The 26,663-nt window shown below is 43.2% G+C and overlaps 1 protein-coding gene across 1 annotated transcript in view; it reads right to left on the bottom strand.

The window, feature by feature from the left end:
• The window catches only part of LOC309560669 (5'-nucleotidase domain-containing protein 2-like), an 88,959-nt gene extending 69,226 nt beyond the window's left edge, over window positions 1-19,733 (bottom strand). The window contains exon 1 of the mRNA XM_082264293.1: window positions 19,412-19,733. Within this exon, the coding sequence (XP_082120419.1) occupies window positions 19,412-19,694 (283 nt within the window). The 5' untranslated portion in view covers window positions 19,695-19,733. The remainder of the gene's footprint in view (window positions 1-19,411) is intronic.
• Window positions 19,734-26,663: the final 6,930 nt, after the last annotated feature.

The following is a 26,663-nucleotide window of genomic DNA, read 5'->3' as shown; positions in this document are numbered from 1 at the left end:
GAAAAAAAAAAAAAAACAATTGCCTTGTCTAGTTCTCATGGGTTTCTCATGCATCAGACACTATTTTTAATACGCTCCAATATGCTGCTTCTCAGCCACCTGCTGTGGGCCTGGGGAGGTCCCTAAACCAACTCTTGCCCCGCTGTTATTAGCCACTCTGCTGGGCACAGCAATATAAATTTAAATCTACAAACTTCCAGAGAACATACTTCTCGTTAAAACAAAAAAACACACACACACACACACACACACACACACACACACACACCCACCCGACAGCACCGCAACCAGCAGACCACCAAGCACTGCACTTTAAAGTGAACCTGTCAATGATTACTTGTTTTTGATGTTGCGGATTCTAAGTGGCCATCTCTCCTTTACTACTCCATAAAAACCAGGAACAAGCAAAAAGTAGAAGCAGAATAAAACTCTTCATCCAGGTTAATAACGCACTAAAGCCTTGTACAAACTGATTATCGGACAAATATTCGTCTTTTTGTTGCATGCTGGTCACAGAGGTGGGCGGAGTATTGGAGGTGCAGGCATCAGAGCAGAGTAGAGGGGGTGACAGTTAGGAGGGGTAGAAGGGGACAAGGCAAGGAGGCTGATCCTGGGCTGGAGCACTCCAATAGATACGCCCCGTTGTGTGATGTTGGGGAAACCAGTCAGGGACCAGCATTGCTGGAGCAGAGTGACGCTGCCAGGGGAAGAACTCCTCCAGTGAGGCTGGGAGAAAGGGAAAGGAAAGACAGGTGCTGGTGGTAGGGGACTCTATTAGAAGGACAGACAGTGTAATCTGTGACAAAGACCGTGTGCGCCGATCTGTTGTTTGCCGGGCGCTCGGGTTCGGCACATCGCGGATCGGGTGAACAGATTATTGGGTGGGGCTGGGGAAGACCCAGCTGTCATGGTACACGTGGGTACCAATGACATAGGCAGAGGAAGATGGAGAGTCCTAAACGATTTCAGGGACTTAGGCGCTAAGTTGAGGACTAGGACCTCCAAGGTAGTATTTTCCGAAATACTACCTGTACCTCGAGCCACACCAGAGAGGCAGCGGGAGATTAGGGAAGTTAACAAGTGGCTGAGGAGCTGGTGTAGTAAGGAGGATTTCGGGTTCCTGGAGAACTGGGCCGACTTCTCAGTCGGTCACCGGCTCTTTGGTAGGGACGGATTGCACCTAAATGGGGAGGGTGCAGCCGTACTGGGTGCGAGGATGGCCAAAAAGTTAGAGGGGCTTTTAAACTAGGTGACGGGGGGGGGGGGGGGGAGGGTACAGATGTAGAATTAGCCAGTGGAAAGCAAGTTTCAGAGGGCAGAAATGGGGGCATTAGCGGTAGGGTGTTTGGAGCTCCTATACCCAGCGTGGGTATGGGGAAAAAAAATCAAGAGAGCAGCCTAATAACAAATGAGGATATAGGTAACCGGTCAAAATTAAGAGGTTTGTATACCAATGCCAGAAGCCTGGCCAACAAGATGGGAGAGCTGGAGCTGCTGATGTTTGAGGAGGACTTAGATTTTGTGGGGATAACAGACTTGGTTTGACAGCTCTCATGACTGGATGGTGACTATTCAGGGGTATTCCCTTTATCGCAGAGATAGAGAAGGTAAAAAAGGGGGAGGGGTATGTCTGTATATTAAGAACAGTATACAGGTAGATATGAGGGATGATAATAATGGAGCCAAGGACGAGGCAGAATCCCTATGGGTAGAGCTTCAAAGGGAAGGCACGGTGGGGAAGGTAATATTGGGCGTATGCTATAGGCCCCCCAACCAGAGGGAGGAGGGTGAGGCGGACCTCATGTTGCAGATAGGATTGGCAGCAAGGATGGGAAATGTCATTATAATAGGGGACTTTAATTATCCAGATATAGACTGGGCAGAAGGAACCGCACACTCAGCCAAGGCTAGGCAGTTCCTAAATGTTTTGCAGGACAATTTCATGGGTCAGATGGTGAATGCACCGACAAGAAACAATGCGGTACTTGACCTACTGATTACCAACAATACAGACCTGCTCACGGATATAGAAATACGGGACAACTTAGGAAACAGTGACCATAGGTCAATAAGTTTCAGTATTAATTACAGTAATAGGAAACACAAGGGTAATATAAGGACACTGAATTTCAAAAGAGCCAATTTCCCTAAACTGCGCTCTCTGCTAGAAAATATCAAATGGGATAGAACCCTGGGGACAAAGAACACGGAGGAAAAATGGGAGTGCTTCAAAAGCATACTTAACAAAGGGATTGACCAGTGCATTCCAAAGGGAAATAAATTTAAAAGAGCAAAACTAAACCCTGGGTGGCTAAACTCCAACATAAAAATGTATATTAGTGCTAAAGGCCTTCAAAAAATACAAGACTGAGGGGTCTTTGGCAGCATTTAAGCATTACAAAGAGTGTAATAAGAAATGTAAAAACTAAATCAGGGCGGCTAAAATAGAACACGAGAGACATATAGCGGAGGAGAGTAAAAAGAACCCCAAGAAGTTCTTTAAGTATATAAACAGTAGGAAAGCGAGGCCAGAACACATTGGCCCCATAAAAGATGATAACGGAAATATGGCCACTGAGGACAGAGAAAAGGCGGAAGTGTTAAATAATTTCTTCTCTTCAGTCTTCACAAAAGAATCAGGGGGCTACACTAACCCAGCTTGTAAGGCCGAACTAAATAATTACACCCCAGGAAGTGCCGCCATGGCTAACAGAAGATAGACTTAGAGTTAAACTAGAGAAACTTAACATAAATACATCACCGGGACCGGATGGCTTGCACCCGAGGGTTCTTAATGAGCTCATCCAGGTGATTGCCAAACCATTAGTCTTGATCTTTAAGGATAGTTTACAGACGGGTATGGTGCCAGCTGATTGGAAAAAAGCCAACGTGGTACCAATATTTAAAAAGGGGCCGAGGTATATCCCGGGGAACTATAGGCCGGTCAGCCTAACTTCAGTAGTATGCAAAATTATAGAGGGGATGTTAAGGGACCACATACAAGACTTTAGTAATGAAAATGATATTAGTAGTAATCAGCATGGATTCATGAAAAATCGTTCGTGCCAAACCAATCTATTAACCTTCTACGAAGAAGTGAGCTGCCACCTAGATAAAGGAAAGCCTGTGGATGTGGTGTATCTGGACTTTGCAAAGGCCTTTGACACCGTTCCCCACAAATGCTTACTGTACAAACTAAGGAAGGTAGGTATGGACCATAAGGTGAGTACCTGGATAGAGAACTGGCTCCAGGGGAGAGTACAGAGGGTGGTGATTAATGGGGAGTACTCGGATTGGGCGGGTGTGGAAAGTGGGGTCCCCCAGGGTTCTGTCCTGGGACCAATCCTGTTTAATTTATTCATAAATGATCTAGAGGAGGGGATATCTAGTACAATCTCAGTATTTGCGGACGATACTAAACTAAGCATGCCAATATCTATGCAGGATGTGGAAACCTTACAAGCGGACCTGAACAAAATAACGGGGTGGGCAACTACATGGCAGATGAGGTTTAATGTGGAAAAATGTAAAGTAATGCACTTGGGTGCCAGAAACCAGAAAGCAAGCTACTCACTAGGGGGGGAACCTCTGGGTGAGTCTAGGATGGAAAAGGACTTGGGGGTACTGGTAGACAACAAGCTTGGTAGTGGCATGCAATGCTAAGCCGCTGCAAGCAAAGCCAACAGAATACTGGGATGTATAAAAAAGGGGATTCACTCCAGAAATAAAGAGATTATTCTCCCACTCTACAAGACTCTGGTCCGGCCACATCTGGAGTATGCTGTCCAGTTCTGGGCACCGGTCCTAAGGAAGGATGTGCTGGAACTGGAGAAAGTCCAGAGAAGGGCAACAAAAATAATTAGGGGAATGGGAGGACATCAGCTATGAGGAAAGACTACAAGCACTGAACTTATTCTCTCTGGAGAAGAGACGATTGAGGGGGGGATATGATATCAATGTTCAAATACTGTACTGGCGACCCTAGCATAAGGAACAAACTATTCAGAGAAAGGAGATACAATAAGACACGTGGCCACTCACTAAAACTTGAGGAAAGGCGGTTTAACCTTAAAATACGTAAGGGGTTCTTCATTATAAGAGCGGTAAGGATGTGGAATTCTCTTCCACAAGCAGTCGTATCAGCAGGGAGCATTGATAGTTTCAAAAAACTATTAGATGGACACCTTAAAGACCACAACATACAGGGGTATACAATGTACGGTTAAAAGCGGACACACACACACACACACATCATAGGTTGAACTGGATGGACTGATGTCTTTTTTCAACCTCACTATGTAACTATATTGAAAGTGAAAAGGTTACTCAACATACAAACATTTTCGGACGACTTCAGAAGTGATGTCATGTGTTGAATTGTTTTGTATGTATTCTTTCGTTTCTGAACATGCCTAGTCTTGCTCTTATTTTTTCCTAGATGAAAATTGGACATTGTGTTCACTTACAATAAACATTTTATAGCACGCACCTTCAGTTTTGTCGTCTGAAAAGTCAGAATCGGCTGTCAAAAGCACTGTACTAAGGCCCCGTTCACACTGGGGCGACCTGTGCATTTCATTGAAGTCAATGCAGGTCGCTCCGGGTCAAAGAAGCTCCGGACCCTTTTTCTAAGTCGGAGCGACTTGTGTCGCTCCTATTAGAACGGGTCCGTAGCTTCTCTATGGAAGGCAACCTACGGCGACCTGTCAGGTCACACTGGGGCGACCTAACAGTAATCGGCCGATCACTCATTGTACAATATTTTACTTTACATTTTTGGCATGTACATGCCTTAGGACTAGGCTTTTTAATAACTGATGAGGTGCTTTGTTAAAGTATGCGCCTTTTTCTGTGAGTAAACATGCACTGTGTTAGGCAGTCCAATTAAAAACAGGCTGGCAGCACATCGCCAAAGTCTGAAAGCAGACTTTTTTTTTTTGTAACTTGATGTGGGGTTCCCCTTAAAATCCATATCAGACCCGAAGGGCCTGGTATGGACAGAGGGGGGGGGGGGGGGGCACATGCCGTTTTTTTTCTATACCTTTTTCTTTTTTTAAATAGCCGGGTGCGGCAATTGAAACCGCAAGTCATTTTAAAATGGGATTTAACTCTTTAGAAATGTCAGTTTTGCTGCAGCATGTTCTAGGATTCAACAGATGCCCCACTTTACAAGCAGACTAAGGTGACCCCCCTGGCACTATATGTAAAAGGAACTTATGATTGTTGCACATTAAGCATCGTTAAAACCCTTGCTCAAGAAAAAAATGACTTTTCAAATATTTTTTTGTATTGACACATGTCCCCCAGGGCAGTACCCAGACCCTTCTACCCCTTTAAGGCCAATAAATTGCATACAAGCCTTTTTTTAAGCCAATCACTAGGGGGGGTACTGACCATTGCCATAGTTATCGCAAGCTTGGACCAGTACTTACATTACCGCATGCATTTATTTCCCCTTGTGAATTGGACTTTAAATTCCTCTCTCTTTGGCATTTAACAAAAGTTTTTGGTGTTTGAGCTAAATACCACAGGCGATCAATAGTGAATTGACATTTTCATTATCGCATGCATTAAGTAGTCACGTGACTATAAATGTATACACACACTTAACTCTTTAGAAATGTCAGTTTTGCTGCAGCATGTTCTAGGATTCTACAGATGAGCCACTTTACAAGCAGACTAAGGTGACCCCCCCCCCCAGTGTGTGTGTGTGCACGCACACACACATTAGGGATAGACTGATATTTTGGTCACAACTTATTGGTCAATATTTTTTTTCACATTTAAAGTTTTGAAAAATAAAGACAATATTTAACACAAATCTGAACATGTTAATTTTTGTTTAATACTTAATGGCTCGCTGGCACCCTGTGGGTGGGTGGCTGGCTGGCACAGGGCCTGTGGGTGGGTGTATCGCTGTGACACACCCCCGACGAGACTAGTCCCGACACACCCCCGATGAGACTGTCCAAGGCGAGGGAAGCGGCCTAAGAAGGCAGAATGACGTCACAAAAATATCTGCAATATCGGCCAGTTCCGATACCGATATATCGGGGAAAGTGCATATCGGCCTTGCCGATAATCCATACATACACCACCATCTACCTATATATCTAAACAATATTATTATTATTATAATAGAAAATCTATCACTCACAAGGACAGCAGCATTTTTAGAAATGCTATTTTCAGATCTTAGTGCATAATTGTATATTGGTTTCTTTGCACATTTTGTATCTACTTATATAGACAGAGGCTAGCATTATGGTTGCACTTTGCTGTTCATATCTCACGGCAGCCACCCCAGTCTGAAAACCAAAACTCTGCAATCTCTAACATGAAACCCCTATAATATTCATGACAGTCATTTAGCCTAAGAGGATATCTGGGTGCGGTTTAGACACGACAGTGGTATTTATTTTTTCTTAGTTTAAAATGTTGTTTCTTGTAATCCAGGAGAAAAAAAACCCACTATAAAAATTTAGGATAAATTACACACAGAAGTACCAGCAAAACACATTTTCCGATTCTTATTTTAGACTGAATATAAAGAGAAATTCCTGATCAGGACCTACAAGCAGACAGACAGAGTTATTAGGAGTGAGTGAAACGCTGCAGGTTATCCTCCCCGGAGTTCAGCTGTCCCCTCCCTGTACGTGCCGCCTGGAACGTAGCTGAGCATCCTCCACCAGCACCGAGCCTGGACACTGAGAAGGCCAATGTAAGCCAGGATCAGAGGACACCGGAGCTCACTGGCAGAGAATGAAAAGAAAGAAAAAAACAGTCAGCCTCCTAATTAAACTAATCGCATTTCCTCCCAATTGTATAAAGTGTCTAATGAATGAACAGCCTGTGGCTCTACATCTCTCCTGCTGATCAGACTGCTGGGCTTCTACGTTCAGTAAGCTGGAGTCCTCTTCTTCCCAATGACTGAAAAAACAAGATGGGACTAGCTGACGTCAGCAGAAAATAACCAAACTTTCCATTCACACCTAACGTGAGCACAGCTTGGCATTTCTTTTTTTGTTTTCTTACACGTGTGTTTTTCGCACAAATTTGTAGTACAGGAGCAAAATTACACATTTTTGGCCCCTTTGGGGGTGCCTGAAAAAAAAAAAAAAAAAAAAAAAGTGGAAACCTGCGTTTTTAATCCTTGGACGTTTCAAATTAGTGATTTAGGTGACAATGTTCAGGTGTGAATTGGCACATTGGGGTCATTTCACACAGCTGTGTGGGTGTACTCATGGTCTTCGTGCAGTTAACCTACGTGTTCCCATTAGATCATGCATTTTTAGTGCGTTTTCTGAAACTCTACCAAAAAGATTCTGCATGCAAATTCTTGATCAGCTTTCAGAAAATGCACCAAAAACATGCAATCTTATAGAAAGTCTATGAGATACTGCAGGCTAACTGAACAAAAACCGTGCTGCAATCAAACCGGCTTCACAGCTACCCTATGCTGCGGCCAACCCACAGCACAGCAGTATAAAACGGCTCCAATAGGATTGTTTATTGTCATGCTTTGAGAAGTGCACAAAACTCCGTTATCAATGGGAGCCAAGTAATAAATGTCACTCAATGATCCGGTAATATGACCTTTATATTGCCCCTAGAAGCTCCCCACTCTGCTTCTCTGGGTGCTGCAACCTTCTGTTATGAATAAATTGTGAAGATCACCTAACAGACGTCAAACGCTGATATAGCTATACCATGGCTACTGGTGTGAAAAGTTATATTTAATGGTGCGGCGCTATTAGAAAATATATGCAAAATTCCTGTGCTACTAATCATCAAATCAGTAATATACAGTTAAAATATTAAAAAAAATCTCCTTAGTATCTACTGTGCTCAAATACACAATCATAAAAAGTGAGTGAAACAATGACCAATAGTGAGTAGATAACAAAAGTCCTGGTATAAATAAAAAAAAAAAAAAAAAAAAAAAAAAAAAACCCACCCACACATAGTTCATGTGATAAATAAAAAATCAGCAAAACGTCAGTGAAAAAAACAACTCTGCTCACCTTACTAACAGCATTTGGATTTGTGTATCTAAGATGTGGCTCCTAATGTCCCCACATTCAACTGGGGGGCCTTTTTCTCTTTAAACTGGCTCCCTGGTGTGTTTCCTCTATGTTCCACCCAGAATTCCTCCTTCTAGAACTCCGTGATATGCATGGATACAAGAAAGGAGCTCCATAGTGTATTACAGTTGGTAAGACGTTTCCACCCCTGATGAAGTCATGTGTCTGGACGTAACGCGTAGGGCAGAGGCATACCAGAAGGGATGTCTGACGAGCTTGGTGATCGTGGAGCATATGAATGTTACATTTACATAAAGTGTGTAGCCATTTGTTTTTACCAATAAACGTCTTACCACCGGTAATACACTATGGAGCCCAGTTCTTCTATCCATACATATCACAGAGTCCGTTGAGGAGGAAACCCAGGCAAAAAAGCGGAAACACACCAGGGAGACAGTTTAAAGAGGAAAGAGCCCCCAGTTGAAAGTGGAGACATTAGGAGCCACATCTTCGATAAACAAATCCAAATGCGGTTACCTTAAAACAGTAAGGTGAGCAGACTGAGCACAGAGGTGTATTTCCACTAAAGGTTTTTTTTTTTGCAGATTTTTGATCACATGATGAAGGAACTAAGACAATATTGTTTTTTTTTTGGCAATTAGTCATTTACACCAGGACTATTTGATGATCTACTCATATCGGTCATTGTTTCACTCACTTTTTATGATTGAAGAAGATTTTTTTATCTTTTCACTCTATGTATTATGTGTCAGTGCCATGATATTTTTACTGTTCATTACGGATTTGATGATTAGGATCACAGAAATGTTGCATATATTCTCTAATAGCGCAGCACCATTATATAGAACTTAGCCTTCGGTCATGGATTCCCTACTTTGCAACTTTCCCATCCCAAATCTACAGCATATTAGATGAGAGGGTAGTTCAGGTCAATCAGATACAGGGGTCAATTCACTAAGCGATACATACCGCATACATTTTTGAGTTACCTGTGTGGTATCCCATCTCAAAAGTAGTAAATTCACTAAAAAAAACATGGGTTATTTAGGCCCCTTTCACACTTGTGCGACTTCAAAGTCACGAGATTTTACCGCGACTTTTTGCCGCGATTTTGACTCTGCTTATAATGCCTTTTCCTCAAAACGCATCAAAATCATGGCAAAAGTAGTGCAGGGACTACCTTAAAGTCGGTGCGACTTCGTCCCACTGATATGAATGGGGCTCATTGGAAATAATGGAGAACGACTTGTCATGCGATTTTGCAGTCTCAAATCGCATGACAAGTCGCACAAATGTTAAAGGGGCCTTACACTCTCTGGCACTGAAGTTGTGTCAAAGTCAGGATGAAAGTAGTGCAGGAACGGCTCTTAGAGATACATGTCATTTCACATGTCCTGCGACTTGGGGTCTCACAAGTCAGATGCTAAGTCGCACAAGTGTGAAAAGAGGGATTTATTTTATTATTTGCTTTGCCTTTTGATTTTAGTTTGCTGAATTGACCCTACAGACAATAAAAATAGGTGGTTGAGCCATTTTTTCACCACCCCACCAAGCTGCAAAAGGAGCTTGACAGGGTTTTATGCATTAGCAAACCATTCTTTAATGGCACTTTATTTTGCATGTAATCAATTTCTTACTATTTTTTTGAATCTTTTTAAACATCCTCTGAGCGCTAAAACCTCTCCCCCCTTTGTTTGGAACGAGCATTGAATTTTTCTATGTACACTACAAATCGCACAGCCCACCATGGGAGTGAGCAACAGAGGGTTCCTACATACAGTGGTGCCCCGGAGATCGAACATTGCCACCCTCTAACAGGAACAGATTACAAAACAGACAGACACCGGGTTGATTTATTAAAACTGGAGTGCGCAAAATACCACTGAAAGCTGATTTGTGCAGCTTTGCATAAAAACCAGATTTTGCACTATCCAGTATTAGATCAACCACAGAAAAAAAAAAAAAAATTATAATTATATATATATATATATATATATATATATATATATATATATATATATATATATATATATATATATATATATATATATATATATATATAATGGTTAAGAGCAAAAGAAGGGCCTTTATTTACTAGAGAATTATATATATTTTTTAAACATTTTTTATATATATATATATATATATATATATATATATATATATATATATATATATATATATATATATATATATATATATATATATATATATATATATATATAAATAATATATACACAATTCTCTATTATATAAAGGCCCTTCTTTTGCTCTTAGCAATATATATATATATATATATATATATATATATATATATATATATATATATATATATATATATATATATATATATATATATATATATATATATATATATATATATATATATATATATATATATATATATATATATATATATATATATATTTTTTTTTTTTTTTTTTTTTTTTTTTTTTTTTAATATTCCCCCCCAATCATGCAAATCCTGACAGCCAGAGCAACCCTTTGCCGATTGGAAGGTGTGAACCCAGATCATCACAGGCTATAGAAGGCTGTCAACATTCCGTGTATGCGAGTCATCCTAGTAGCAGACAGTTAGACATCTTAGTCCTGGCAGTGACTCAGACTAAAGGAAAAGGTGAGGCCAAATTTATTAGGTAGCCGACATGCAACAAATCCTGGACCTCAGCTCACATTTTCATTGCATACGGCAGAAATGAATAGGGCTTCATGCACACAGGTGCAACTTGGCATACCTGTTTGGAGTGTAAATAGTCAACGCAAAGGGAACCATGGCGGGCGCAGAGTAAAACCTGCCACTAATGGCGGGATGCGGCTATATCAAGGTTTACGCCAGTGCTGACAAATAGTATGATCTGTTTAATGCTGGCCATACATAACAGCCAAGACCCTTATGAGACCTGTTTATGTAGACCAAATAATAAATTTCTAATCACTGCCAGGTTAAAAAAAAAAAAAATTATATATATATATATATAAAGAGGGAGGTGAACAGTGTTTGAGACAGCTACACCTAAGAATCCCATATCAGCCCAAAGTGATATTTATTTTTTCTAAATGCAAGTGTTAGTAGAAATCTGTGCAGTATAATAGAGTATGTCTGCAGTAGCAGAGATTTTTATAAAAAAAAAAAAAAGTTTTTTTATTTATTTTTTTTTACTTGCATCAATGATTTTGTACTCATCCTTGAGATAAGTGAAGACATTAAAACACATCCATATATAAAGATATATAGACATTAAGCTGTGTATATTAGTTGCAAGCAAGAATGGCTACTTTCCTACATGCAATGGGACCATGGAGAAGGAATGTAGTCAACTTGTACCAGGAAGTTGGAGGGAAAATGGAGGATGAGAGCAACAGAAGGGACTTTTTGAGTGAAGAAAATGGCACTAGAATAGAATTTTCTTTTTAAACTAAAAACCCTGCACAGCAACTTTGTTTAAAAAGAAAACTACTGACGTATGTATCCTTACCCCAAAAAAAATACACTTGATTACTCTCAGCCTCCTCTTGCTCTTGTAACAAAAAAAAAAAAAAAAAAAAAGTTAGGAGAGATAGCTTTGTAGCATTGGGGTCCCCAATTTGAATCCCAACCAGGACACTCGCTACATTGAGTTTGCATGTTCTCCCTATGGTGCCCCTCCGACCAAAGACATGCCCGTAGGTTAATTGGCTCCTGTCTAATGTGAACCTAACATTGTCTATATATGCATGTGAGACATTAGAATATATATAGATTTTTAATTTTTTTTTATTTAATTTATAAATATTGGCTATAGCTGCCGCCATTTTCTCAAAGACACGTACATTGTCACAGTTGTTTGAAGATCTTTCCATGTTTGGCCAGCAAAAAGACCGAAAAAAAAAAAAAAAAAACAGTGGTATTCAGCTACACTGTCACCCATCGATCCTTCCAGAAGTGCTATAAAATGACAGTACACGTGGCCACCATAGGATATAACAGGAGATGACAGTACACGTGGCCACCATAGAATATAACAGGAGATGACAGTACACGTGGCCACCATAGGATATAACAGGAGATGACAGTACACGTGGCCACCATAGGATATAACAGGAGATGACAGTACACGTGGCCACCATAGGATATAACAGGAGATGACAGTACACGTGGCCACCATAGGATATAACAGGAGATGACAGTACACGTGGCCACCATAGGATATAACAGGAGATGACAGTACACGTGGCCACCATAGGATATAACAGGAGATGACAGTACACGTGGCCACTATAGAATATAACAGGAGATGACAGTACACGTGGCCACCATAGGATATAACAGTACACGTGGCCACCATAGAATATAACAGGAGATGAGAGTACACGTGGCCACCATAGAATATAACAGGAGATGACAGTACACGTGGCTACCATAGAATATAACAGGAGATGACAGTACACGTGGCTACCATAGAATATAACAGGAGATGACAGTACACGTGGCCACCATAGAATATAACAGGAGATGGCAGTACACGTGGCCACTATAGAATATAACAGGAGATGACAGTACACGTGGCCACTATAGAATATAACAGGAGATGACAGTACACGTGGCCACTATAGAATATAACAGGAGATGACAGTACACGTGGCCACCATAGGATATAACAGGAGATGACAGTACACGTGGCCACCATAGGATATAACAGGAGATGACAGTACACGTGGCCACCATAGGATATAACAGGAGATGACAGTACACGTGGCCACTATAGAATATAACAGGAGATGACAGTACACGTGGCCACCATAGGATATAACAGTACACGTGGCCACCATAGAATATAACAGGAGATGAGAGTACACGTGGCCACCATAGAATATAACAGGAGATGACAGTACACGTGGCTACCATAGAATATAACAGGAGATGAGAGTACACGTGGCCACCATAGAATATAACAGGAGATGGCAGTACACGTGGCCACTATAGAATATAACAGGAGATGACAGTACACGTGGCCACCATAGAATATAACAGGAGATGACAGTACACGTGGCCACCATAGAATATAACAGGAGATGACAGTACACGTGGCCACTATAGAATATAACAGGAGATGACAGTACACGTGGCCACCATAGAATATAACAGGAGATGACAGTACACGTGGCCACCATAGAATATAACAGGAGATGACAGTACACATGGCTACCATAGGATATAACAGGAGATGACAGTACACATGGCTACCATAGAATAGAACAGGAGATGCCTGCACTAGTCTGAGTAAGGGCCAATATGAAAAGGACTAAATATCCTGCAAGGTCTGGAAAACTCCTAAAGCTGGAATATCCCAAATAAGAGTCCTGAGTGCAGAACAACAAGACCCAAATAAATAAATCTAACCGATCGAATAAAATGACAGCGCAAGATACAAAGAATCCCGCCATGTGTCACAAGAATGAACGATATATAAATATTTTTTTTTTTTTTTTTTTTTTTTTTTTTTTAAAAAGACAAAAAAGGTGAGAAGACAAAACAAAGCTGTCTGCAATGATGATCTGACGTACAATTCACAGATCAGAATGTTTACACGGCACGTAAGACAATGCAGTCATTTGTTTTTAGGCCCCATGCACACGGGGCGTTAGAAAAAACGTACGTCAAAGTTAGTTCTGACGCCGGAAAAAGCAGCTGTAAAAACGTGCTTTCAGTAGCTTTTTCCATTGGCGTTATTGCACGTTTTGCCACGTTGCTTTTAGCAGCGTTTTTTTTGCTTCCATTCAAAATCAATGGTTCCCTATGGGAGCCTATTGATTTGAATGGAGGTCGCACCGCAACACCGCAAGTCGGATCCGACTTGCGGGGTGACTTGCGCTGTGAGAATCTTGAGGGGGAACTCCACGCCAAAATGGGAAAAAAACGGCGTGGGGGTCCCCCCCAGGGTTCCAAACCAGGCCCTTCGGGTCTGTTATGGAATTTGAGGGTAGCCCCATGCCGAAAAAACGGCATGGGGTCCCCCCCAAAATCCATACCAAACCCTTATCCGAGCATGCAGCCCGGCGGGCCAGGAAAGGGGAGGGGACGAGCGAGCGGCCCCACCCCCCCTGGACCACACCAGGCCACATGCCCTCAACATGGGGGGTGTTGGTGCTTTGGGGCAGGGGGAGCTCTGCACCCCCCACCTCAAAGCACCTTGCCCCCATGTTGATGAGGACAAGGGCCTCATCCCCACAACCCTGGCCGGTGGTTGTGGGGGTCTGCGGGCAGGGGGCTCATCGGAATCTGGAAGCCCCCTTTAACAAGGGGGCACCCCCAGATCCCGGACCCCCTCCCTATGTGAATGGGTATGGGGTACACTGTACCCCTACCCATTCACCCCATAAAAGGCAGTGTATGGAAATAACGACAAGAGACGTTTTGGAAAGTTTATTAAAAATCTTCATCCGACTCTTCTTGTCTTCTCCTCTCCGGGGTCTTCCCTGGGGTCTTCTCCGGGGTCTTCTGCTCTTTTGCTGTCCGCCCTTCTTGTCTTCTCCTCTCCGGGGTCTTCTGCTCTTTTGCTGTCCCCCTCTTCTTGTGTTCTTCTCTCCGGGGTCTTCTGCTGTCCCCTCTTCTGCTGTCCTCTCTTCTTTTCTTCTCCTCTCCGGTCTTCTGCTCTTTTGCTGTCGGCTGTCGGCTGTCTTCTTCCTCCGGTCCTCCTCCGACGACGTCTCCGCTGATTATGCCTATCTCCGGTCTCTTCAGCTTATTATATAGCCATTAGGGGCGTGGCCCCGATGACGTCATCTGGAGACCCCGCCCCCTCATGTCACAGATGACGTCATATGTGACATGAGGGGGCGGGGTCTCCAGATGACGTCATCGGGGCCACGCCCCTAATGGCTATATAATAAGCTGAAGAGACCGGAGATAGGCATAATCAGCGGAGACGTCGTCGGAGGAGGACCGGAGGAAGAAGACAGCCGACAGCCGACAGCAAAAGAGCAGAAGACCGGAGAGGAGAAGAAAAGAAGAGAGGACAGCAGAAGAGGGGACAGCAGAAGACCCCGGAGAGAAGAACACAAGAAGAGGGGGACAGCAAAAGAGCAGAAGACCCCGGAGAGGAGAAGACAAGAAGGGCGGACAGCAAAAGAGCAGAAGACCCCGGAGAAGACCCCAGGGAAGACCCCGGAGAGGAGAAGACAAGAAGAGTCGGATGAAGATTTTTAATAAACTTTCCAAAACGTCTCTTGTCGTTATTTCCATACACTGCCTTTTATGGGGTGAATGGGTAGGGGTACAGTGTACCCCATACACATTCACATAGGGAGGGGGTCCGGGATCTGGGGTGCCCCCTTGTTAAAGGGGGCTTCCAGATTCCGATGAGCCCCCTGCCCGCAGACCCCCACAACCACCGGCCAGGGTTGTGGGGATGAGGCCCTTGTCCTCATCAACATGGGGGCAAGGTGCTTTGAGGTGGGGGGTGCAGAGCTCCCCCTGCCCCAAAGCACCAACACCCCCCCATGTTGAGGGCATGTGGCCTGGTGTGGTCCAGGGGGGGTGGGGCCGCTCGCTCGTCCCCTCCCCTTTCCTGGCCTGCCGGGCTGCATGCTCGGATAAGGGTTTGGTATGGATTTTGGGGGGGACCCCATGCCGTTTTTTTCGGCATGGGGCTACCCTCAAATTCCATAACAGACCCGAAGGGCCTGGTTTGGAACCCTGGGGGGGACCCCACGCCGTTTTTTTCCCATTTTGGCGTGGCGTTCCCCCTCAAGATTCCCACAGCGCAAGTCACCCCGCAAGTCGGATCCGACTTGCGGTGTTGCGGTGCGACCTCCATTCAAATCAATAGGATCCCATAGGGAACCATTGATTTTGAATGGAAGAAAAAAAAACGTATAACGTGGCTTAACGCACGTTAAGCAACGTTATAGCAAAGTTATTCAGCTTTTAGCAGCGTCAGGCGTTTTTAACGCTGTAACGCTGGTCCTCAGAACGCGCAGGTGGTGGGTTCTTGTTGCAGCCTAAAAACGTCTAAGCCACTTACAGCTCAAAAACGTCTGAGTGTGCATGAGGCCATAGAATAACATGGAGGGGCGTTTTTAGGCTGCAAAAAGAAAACGCCTGACGCTGCTTACAGCGGCGTTAAAAACGTCCCGTGTGCATGGGGCCTTATAGTCAGCTTTATCTTCTAGTTACTCTATTTTTGTTTGTCAATAAAACATCCAAAGATCAGCCAGCCAGTCACAAAGCAGACTACAGGACACAGGCGCATCGTAAACCAATCATCACCAGAACTGACATATTGTTTTACTGCAGGGGTGTTCTCATCCAATAAAAATCCAGAAGAGATGAATCAATGTGCTCTGAGAGGCACCAGCACACCAGATAGATTTAGGGTTCAGAGTTCCAGAAAGCAGAGAAATAAATAATAATAAAAACATTTTTTAATTATTTTTTTAATTGATAGTAAAATTAAAAAATATTTATTTATTATTATTATTATTAATAAATAAATATTTTAATTTACTATCAATTAAAATTTTTTAAAAAAATGTTTGTATTATTATTATTATTAAATGATTTGTTGGCACAAATTGGACCATTTGTTTATTCCATTTTTGTTGTTTTATTTTATTGGTTGCACTTGATGGATTTGTGTCATTACTTTTTTTTTTTCCTCATTTTGGATAGCGTGGAGAGGGATTAGAACTCATCAATTTTTTGTTTTATATTTTTAAATTTGAAGTAGAGAAAGCCAGCACTGAACCAATATACTTCAAAATTGCGGTGTGTGACCCCTGTTAGGGAAGACACCCCCTCTTGTTGTCCTGTTTATCGTGATCACTAAAAGTGAGAAAACCTCCACATTTTGGGTTGTCACCAGAAGCAGAATAAAAGAGGAAACCTTCCAATGGGGTGAACCGGGGATTCCCTCTCACTTCCTTTTCTGGCTAAGGGACAGGAAGTGAAGGGAAATGGCAAAAACCAAAACCCTCAATGGGGTTCTAATCCTCCCTTATTCTATCCAAAATCAAAAAAACGGAAAGAAAAAAAAAAAAAAAGTTTTGCCTTTATGTATCTTGAACCCTTCACTGCAAAAACAGAATGGTAACCAACTTGTAAGAACTCTCAATTATCCGATACTTCAAACCTAGAGATGTGAAAAGGGAAAACTATTTGCACCAGTGGGGCAATTCTAGCCGGAGCATGATTACATCCAGGATCAATCATCTGTCCCCAGCTGCAGGTAAGTGCTGGTTGTAGGGACACCCCTCAATACAGCCTCCAGGCCAAGCACATCTCAGCCAGCCATAGACTGACAGCAGGGCAGCACCTCTGCCTCCTAGATGCATTACAAACACCACCAGGATGGGACACATCTGTGTAGGGGGCAACACTTGGTCAGCATGCAGCCCCCCCCCCCTTTCTACAGAATCTGATGGACTTTCTCCCCCAGCTCCTGATTTTAATGGGGGGGGGGGGGGGGGCGGGCTGATCAAGATTGCTTTGCAGCAAAAAAAAAAAAAATAATAATTCTATATCACAAGATTAGCATTTTATTATTTCTGTTGTAATTTTTTTTAATAAAATAGAATTCTAATATCACAAAAGTAGTAGTGTGTGTGTATACATTTTTTTTTTTTTTGTAGATATAAATAATGTTTTTGTTTTGTGTAGTAGTGTATATTTTTTGTAGTAGTGTGTGATTATATATATATACACACACACACACACACTACTACTTTTGTGGTATTAGAATTCTATTTTATCATAAAAAAAAAAAAATGACAACATCAATAATAAAATGCTAATTTTACTAATATAATAAATCACATTTTGGCAATATGGGAGTTTTTTTTTTTTCCCCCTTCTCAAAAGGTGGCATCCTTCCTTAAAATAACCCAAGCCCAGGAGGAAGAGGTGATAGTTAGGGGATCCGATCCATTGTGGAATGAGGAGAAGACAGTTGGGGGAGGGGTGGGGAGCATTGCTCCATACTGACTCAGCACCCCCTTACTCTGACTTATAGGGACCCCCCCCCATACATGTGGCAATCTGACCATACAACCTCCTTAGATGCAGAGGGGGAGAATGGAGTAGCCTGGGGCCCTGTTCACACCTGAGTGTTTTTCAGCTGGTAAAACGCTCATCTCTGAAGTCTGAAAAACGCCCAACAAGCAAAATCCCATTCATTTCAATGGCTCCTGTTCACATATATGAGTGCTCTGTCACTGAAGACAGATGCCTGAAGCTCAAAAAAGTACACAAGTTTATTTTTTTTTTGGCAGATTACAAACGTTTTTGTTAGATGTCAATGCCTGCATCCAAACACCTGCAAAAAAAGCCCAAAAACACCTGAAAATAATCCATTCAGGTGTGAATGGAGCCTGATGGGATAGGTGTGTCCTCCTATTACAGAGCATTGTACAATCACATTGTATGGTGTATGGTGATGAGGCTGATCACATCTAGCTCGTTGCATGTATGACATAATACAGAATCCTCCATGGACTGATCTGTATATAGAGGAGAGGAGTATATAGGAGGAGTATATAGGAGGAGTATATAGGAGGAGTATATAGACGAGGACGAGTAGTATATAGGAGTATATGGAGGAGTATATAGATGTGTATATAGGAGGAATATATAGATGTGTATAGAGATGTGTATATAGGAGGAGTAAATAGATGTGTATATACGAGGAGGAGGAATATCTAGGAGGAGTATATAGATGTGTATATAGGAGTATATAGATGTGTATATAGATGGAGTATATAGGAGGAGGAGGAATATATAGATGTGTATATAGGAGGAGTATATAGGAGGAGTATATAGGAGGAGTATATAGGAGGAGTATATAGGAGGAGTATATAGGAGGAGGAATATATAGATGTGTATATAGGAGGAGTATATAGATGTGTATATAGGAGGAGTATATAGGAGGAGTATATAGATGTGTATATAGGAGGAGTATATAGATGTGTATAGAGATGTGTATATAGGAGGAGTATATATGAGGAGGAATATATAGATGTGTATATAGGAGGAGTATATAGATGTGTATATAGGAGGAGTATATAGATGTGTATATAGGAGGAGTATATAGATGTGTATATAGGAGGAGTATATAGGAGGAGGAATATATAGATGTGTATATAGGAGGAGTATATAGAGTATACAGATGTGTATATAGGAGTATATAGAGGAGTATATAGATGTGTATATAGGAGAAGTATATAGGAGTATATAGATGTGTATATAGGAGAAGTATATAGGAGTATATAGATGTGTATATAGGAGAAGTATATAGGAGTATATAGATGTGTATATAGGAGAAGTATATAGAGGAGTATACATCCATCCCCCCCCATCTGTCATCGCTCACCTTGCACCAGCTTCTTCATCTCCCCATAGCGGGACCAGAGGAAAGTCTTGTTGTCGACCTTGGGGGCGATGGAGGAGGAGAAGCGGCGGGCCAGGCTCGGGGTGTTGGAGGGATGTGGAGGGGAAGGTGGAGAGGAGGAGGAGGTGGTGGATGGAGATGCCGGTACAGGGGGGACCTGAGCAGTAGCCGGAGCAGAGCCGCCATCCCTGGCCGTACTATAGGCAGCAGAGGCGGATCCTCTCCAGGCGGAGCAGCGCATTACCCGGCACACCATCACCGACATGGCCGAGCAGTACAGCACACTGACACACGCTGCACCCAGCGCCACAACAAGCCCACCGAGGGCACGCCCACACCGCACGGCGACTGGCTCCGAGTTCTGAGAATGGGCGGAGGCACGGGAGTGAGGGTCCAATAGAAAAACAGAAAATTAAACGGGCGTCGTAGACGGTGCCTTGGGCTAAGAAAATGGGCGGAGGGTCCAGTAAAAGAATAGCAGAAAGCAAAGGGAGGCGTGTCCAGACGGTGTTTTGTTGTCGCTTGGCACGCCCAGATTTCAGAAAATGAGCGGAGCGCGAGACTAAGGTCCAATAAGAAAAAGAAGCAGAATCCAAAGGGAGGCGTGTCCAGACGGAGCTGTGTTACCACCTACACCCAGAGTTCAGAGAATGGACCAATCAAGAACGCAGAATGCTAGGAGGGCGTGTTCAGGACTGTGCTTTGTTGTCTGGGTGGCACGCCCAGTACATGAGCTACGTGATGGTGCAGAGTCCCATGTGTGGCATCACCCAGCAGGAGGCCAGCATAGATCACAGCCCCTCTACAGTGCTCTACAGAGATGGTGGAATTCTACCAATCACAGTGCTGCTGGCCAATCCTCCAACTCACCAATAGAACAGCTAGAAATCACCAGGCCATTTCTTGCAATTCGGCACTGCGTTACTTTAATAGAAAATTGTGCGGCCGTGCGACGCTGTACCCAAAAACAGAAAATGACGCCCTTTTTTCCCACAAACAGAGCTTTCTTTTGGTGGTATGTGATCACCTCTGCAATTTTTATTTTTTGCGATATAAACAAAAAATAGCGACAATTCTGGAAAAATAAAACATTTTTTACTTTCTGCTATAAAACATTCCCATAAAAAAATGTAAAAATAAAAATCGGATTTTTTCATCAGTTTAGGCCAATTTGTATTCTGCTACATATTTTTGGTAAAAAAAAATCCCAATAAGTGTATATTGATTGGTTTGCACAAAAGTTATCGCGTCTACAAACTATGGGATATATCAGTGGTGGGATTCAAAAATTTTAGTAACCAGTTCCGACTTTCCCAGCAGAATGACCAGCGTGCCCCCTTTCAATGCACAGTGACCAGCGTGCCCCCTTTCAATGCACAGTGACTAGTGTACATGCCCCCTTTAATGCACAGTGACCAGCGTGCCCCCCTTTCAATGCAGAGAGACCAGCGTGCCCCCTTTTAATGCACAGTGACCAGCGCTGCGTGCCCCCCTTTCAATGCACAGTGACCAGCGTGCCCCCCTTTCAATGCACAGTGACCAGCGTGCCCCCCTTTCAATGCAGAGAGACCAGTGTGCCCCCTTTCAATGCACAGTGACCAGCATGCCCCTTTTCAATGCACAGTGACCAGCATGCCCCCTTTCAATGCACAGTGACCAGCATGCCCCCTTTCAATGCACAGTGACCAGCGCTGCGTGCCCCCCTTTCAATGCACAGTGACCAGCACTGCGTGCCCCCCTTTCAATGCACAGTGACCAGCGCTGCGTGCCCCCCTTTCAATGCACAGTGACCAGCGTGCCCCCCTTTCAATGCAGAGAGACCAGCGTGCCCCCCTTTCAATGCAGAGAGACCAGAGCATTGCCCCCAATAATTGCAGAGTGCCAGCCACAGCATTGCCCAAAATGATTGCAGAGTGCCAGCCACAACATTGCCCCCAATGATTGCAGAGTGCCAGCCACAACATTGCCCCCAATTGCAGAGTGCCAGCCACAACATTGCCCCCAATTGCAGAGTGCCAGCCACAACATTGCCCCCAATTGCAGAGCGCCAGCCACAACATTGCCCCCAATTGCAGAGTGCCAGCGATCCCCCCGCGAGACCCATGCACTTACCTCACGGACGGTCTCGCAGTCGGCTCCCCACGTCTCCGAGTCCTCCCGCGGCGCCTCCTTCTCGTCCAACGGCACGGTGTTTGCCTTTCGGCCAATCAGGAAGCGGGAGGACCCGCTCCCTGATTGGCCAGGAGGAGGATCATGTGACAATAGCGAATTCTCATTCGCTATTGTCACAAAATGGGCGGGTCGGGCGCACTGCTCCGCCCCCCGGCCACCACGTCTGCCCGAGCGCGGGACATTCAATTGTCCTGCGCGTCCTCAGACGCGCAGAGGGATTCAGCCGGTTCTGCGAACTTGCAGAAAGTTAGCAACCGGTTCTATGGAACCGGTGCGAACCGGCTGAATCCCACCACTGGGATATATTTATGGACTTTATTTTTTTATTGTTTTTCTTAGTAATGTCGGTGATCAGCGATTTTTAGTGGGATTGTGGCGGAGAATCCCACTAGTAGATGCAATAACTTTTGTGCAAACCAATCAAAATACGCTTATTGCAATTTTTTTTAATAAAAATATATAGCAGAAAACAAATTGGCCTAAAATGTTAAAAAGTATTGATTTTTACATTTTTTGGGAATGTTATATAGCAGAATGTGAAAAATATTGTTTTTTTTTTTTTTTTACAGAATTGACGCTCTCCTTTTGTTCATAGCGCAAAAAATAAAAATCGCACAGGTGATCAAATACCACCAAAAGAAATCTCTATTTGTGGGAAATAAAATACATCAATTTTATTTGTGTACAGTGTCGCACGACCGCACAATTGTCTATTAACCACTTTAGGATCGGAGGATCTTCCTGCTTTACGTCCAGGCCACTTTTTGCAACTTGGCACTGTGCGAATTTAACTGACAATTGCGCGGTCATGCAACGCTGTACCCAAACAAAATTTACGTCCTTTTTTTCCCACAAACAGAGCTTTCCTTTGGTGGTATTTGATCCCCTCAGCGCTTTTCATTTTTTGCGATATTAATAAAAAAATAGCAACAATTTTGAAAAAATAACAATATTTTTCTACTTTGACAGTTAAAAAAATATCCAATATATTCGATTTTTGTCATATATTTAGGCCAAAATGTATTTAGCTACATGTCTTTGACAAAAAAATTCTCAATGAGCGTATTTTTAACCGCTTTAAGACTGGAAGATTTTACCCCATTCCTGGCCAGGCTATATTTTGCGATTCGGCACTGCGTTACTTTAACTGACAATTGCGCGGTCATGCAACGCTGTACCCAAATTAGATGTATGTCATTTTTCCCCCACAAACAGAGCTTTCTTTTGGTGGTATTTGATCACCTGTGCGATTTTTACTTTTTGCGCTATAAACAAAAAAAATAGCGACAATTTTGCAAAAATAACAATATTTTTCAAAATTTTTTATATGAAATTCCCCAAAAAAATGTAAAAATCTAATTTTTTTAACATTTTAGGCCAATTTGTTTTCTGTTACATATTTTTGGTAAATAAAATGGCAATAAGCGTATTTTGATTTTTGCGCAAACGTTATCGCAGCTACTAAATACGGGAAAGATTTTTGTCATTTTTATTGTTTTTTTTTAACGAGTAATGGCGGCGATCTGCGATTTTTTTTGCGGGACTGCGACATTGTGGCGGACAGATCGGACCCTTGACTGACATTTTTGACACTTTTGGGGGGACCAGTGACATTACTACAGTAATCAGTGCTATAAATATGCACTGTTACTGTAATAATGACACTGGCAGATAAAGGTTTTACATGAATAAATAAAAGCTGATCATTGTACGCACCCCTGTCAGTGGTAAAAAGTTTGTCTTAACTCTCTAACTGCTACATCTGCAGGACAGCATGTTCTTTTGAAACCAAACTGACTTATGGCTGGATCACTAGGTAAAAAGAAGGGAAAGAACGCCTAAAAAAAAAAAAGAATGCAGCCATCACATCTAATGATTGATAAGCTTCAGTGTAATAAATGTTTTCTTTTGGGTTTAATACTGCTTTAGGCCCCGTTCACATTTCCGCGATCCGACTTGGGGGGGCGACCTCCGAGGTCGCGGTGCGAGCAGCGCGCCGCGACCTCGGAGCGGCCGGCACGGACTTCATAACATTGAAGTCTATGACGGTCGCTCCGGGTCGCCCCAAAGAAGCTCCGGACCCTTTTTCTAAGTCGGAGCGACTTGTGTCGCTCCTATTAGAACGGGTCCGCAGCTTCCCTATGGAAGGCGACCTGTGAGGCGACCAGGTCGCCTCACAGGTCCTCTTAGTGTGAACGGGGACTGAATTGTATTTACTGTAGTAAATTCAATAATATTTTGCTTTAACATTATATTATACTGTAGTTCTCAGCTTTATACAATAAATATTAACTGCTGCCATCTAGTGTTCGATTTGCAGAATGCAACACAGCTGTAATTTCTGTAGGAATGTATTATGTTTTACAGGTACTTACATACTGTAGTGCCAACAAAGTAAGGAGCAATTTTACATATATATATTTTATACATTAACATAAGTCCCTGCCCTCAAGGAGCTTACAATTTAAGGACTCTAGCTTCACACACATAGTAGGGCCAATTTAGACAGGAGCCAATTAACCTGTCAGCATGTCTTTAAAGTGTTGGAGGAAACCAGAGTAACCAGAGGAAACCCCCACAGGGAGAACATGTAAACTCTAGGCAGGTAGCACCATGGTTGAAATTCAAACCCTCCACCCTAGTGCAGTCAGGCAGAAGCGCTAACCACTTTGTCCCTGTGCATTTTATTCATTACAAATATATACGCAGGGCCAACAGTTTACACATCTCTTTACATACTGTACATTTACATTAGTTCCTGTTTTAGAGGAGCTTGCAATCTAAGGTCCCTGTCTCACAAGCACAAGGATACATACATAGAGATGCTAGGGTTTATAAGCTGTATAGTGATCCCTATTACCACTCCCATGTCCCTATTGACCCCAATAGTGATGTAGCTAGGAGGGTGCCTGAGTAAATTTCCCTTTTTCTACCAGGGATCCTCAAACTACACATCCCATGAGGCATTGTAAAACTCTGACATTCACAGACATGACTAGGCATGATGGGAATTGTAGTTCCTGAACAACTGGAGGGCCCTAGTTTGAAGACCCCTGTTTAGACATTTGTGAGAGATCGTACAAGCTTATGAATATTCTGGTGATCCTGCTATACTGTGTCCTATAGACACTTCAGATGCCCCACTCATTTTTGCCACTCCATGTGGCCATTTTTGCTGCCCCCACCTTTTGGTTGTTAGGACACTGGCACGGCAACCAATGACACTCCTTCCTGGTGTAGAATCCTAGCAACCAGTGATGCTGTGCATCATCAGTTACTAGGACGCAGGCAGCTGGCCGGCTCAGCATAATTGGTTGTTATGGTGTAGGCATCCTAGCAACTAGCTCAGTGATGCTCAGACTTGTGAATACCAAACAGCAACACCTTGGCACCCCCACTAAGTGCTGCCTGAGGTGGTCATCCTTTGTTTTCCTCATTGGTAGCACACAATTCCTCTTGTCAATTCCTCCATGCATAGAACACGTACAAATTCATTAACCCATGTCAATATGTTTGGAGTATGAGTAGATTTTCAATGTTTTGGAATTATTGCTTGAGCTGCTAATAAAAAAATGAGAAGAAATGGTATCAATGAGAAGAGTGCAATTCGGGGAATTGCAGATATACATGAGCCTGTAGCCTATTTAAATTAATCAAAGACTCTGGTCTCGTATATTAAAATTGAGACAGGCCCACCAGATATGGACTTGTTTCTACATCTCCAAAATTGGGGGACAGGCCCACCAGATATGGACTTGTTTCCACATCTCCAAAATTGGGGGACAGGCCCACCAGATATGGAGTTGTTTCTACATCTCCAAAATCGGGGACAGGCCCACCAGATATGGACTTGTTTATACATCTCCAAAATTGGAGAACAGGCCCACCAGATATGGACTTGTTTCCACATCTCCAAAATTGGGGGACAGGCCCACCAGATATGGACTTGTTTCCACATCTCCAAAATTGGGGGACAGGCCCACCAGATATGGACTTGTTTCCACATCTCCAAAATTAGGGGACAGGCCCACCAGATATGGACTTGTTTCCACATCTCCAAAATTGGGGGACAGGCCCACCAGATATGGACTTGTTTATACATCTCCAAAATTGGGGAACAGGCCCACCAGATATGGACTTGTTTCCACATCTCCAAAATTGGGGGACAGGCCCACCAGATATGGAGTTGTTTCTACATCTCCAAAATCGGGGACAGGCCCACCAGATATGGACTTGTTTATACATCTCCAAAATTGGAGAACAGGCCCACCAGATATGGACTTGTTTCCACATCTCCAAAATTGGGGAACAGGCCCACCAGATATGGACTTGTTTCCACATCTCCAAAATTGGGGGACAGGCCCACCAGATATGGACTTGTTTCCACATCTCCAAAATTGGGGGACAGGCCCACCAGATATGGACTTGTTTCCACATCTCCAAAATTGGGGGACAGGCCCACCAGATATGGACTTGTTTCCACATCTCCAAAATTGGGGGACAGGCCCACCAGATATGGACTTGTTTATACATCTCCAAAATTGGGGAACAGGCCCACCAGATATGGACTTGTTTCCACATCTCCAAAATTGGGGGACAGGCCCACCAGATATGGAGTTGTTTCTACATCTCCAAAATCGGGGACAGGCCCACCAGATATGGACTTGTTTATACATCTCCAAAATTGGAGAACAGGCCCACCAGATATGGACTTGTTTCCACATCTCCAAAATTGGGGAACAGGCCCACCAGATATGGACTTGTTTCCACATCTCCAAAATTGGGGGACAGGCCCACCAGATATGGACTTGTTTCCACATCTCCAAAATTGGGGGACAGGCCCACCAGATATGGACTTGTTTCCACATCTCCAAAATTGGGGGACAGGCCCACCAGAAATGGACTTGTTTCCACATCTCCAAAATTGGGGGACAGGCCCACCAGATCTGGACTTGTTTATACATCTCCAAAATTGGGGAACAGGCCCACCAGATATGGACTTGTTTCCACATCTCCAAAATTGGGGGACAGGCCCACCAGATATGGACTTGTTTCCACATCT

The sequence above is a fragment of the Pelophylax lessonae genome (assembly GCF_965119305.1).
Source record: "Pelophylax lessonae genome assembly, chromosome: 7".
NCBI lineage: Eukaryota > Metazoa > Chordata > Amphibia > Anura > Ranidae > Pelophylax > Pelophylax lessonae.
Note: the sequence above shows the minus strand (reverse complement) of the source record. Positions and strands in the feature narration are given on the sequence as shown.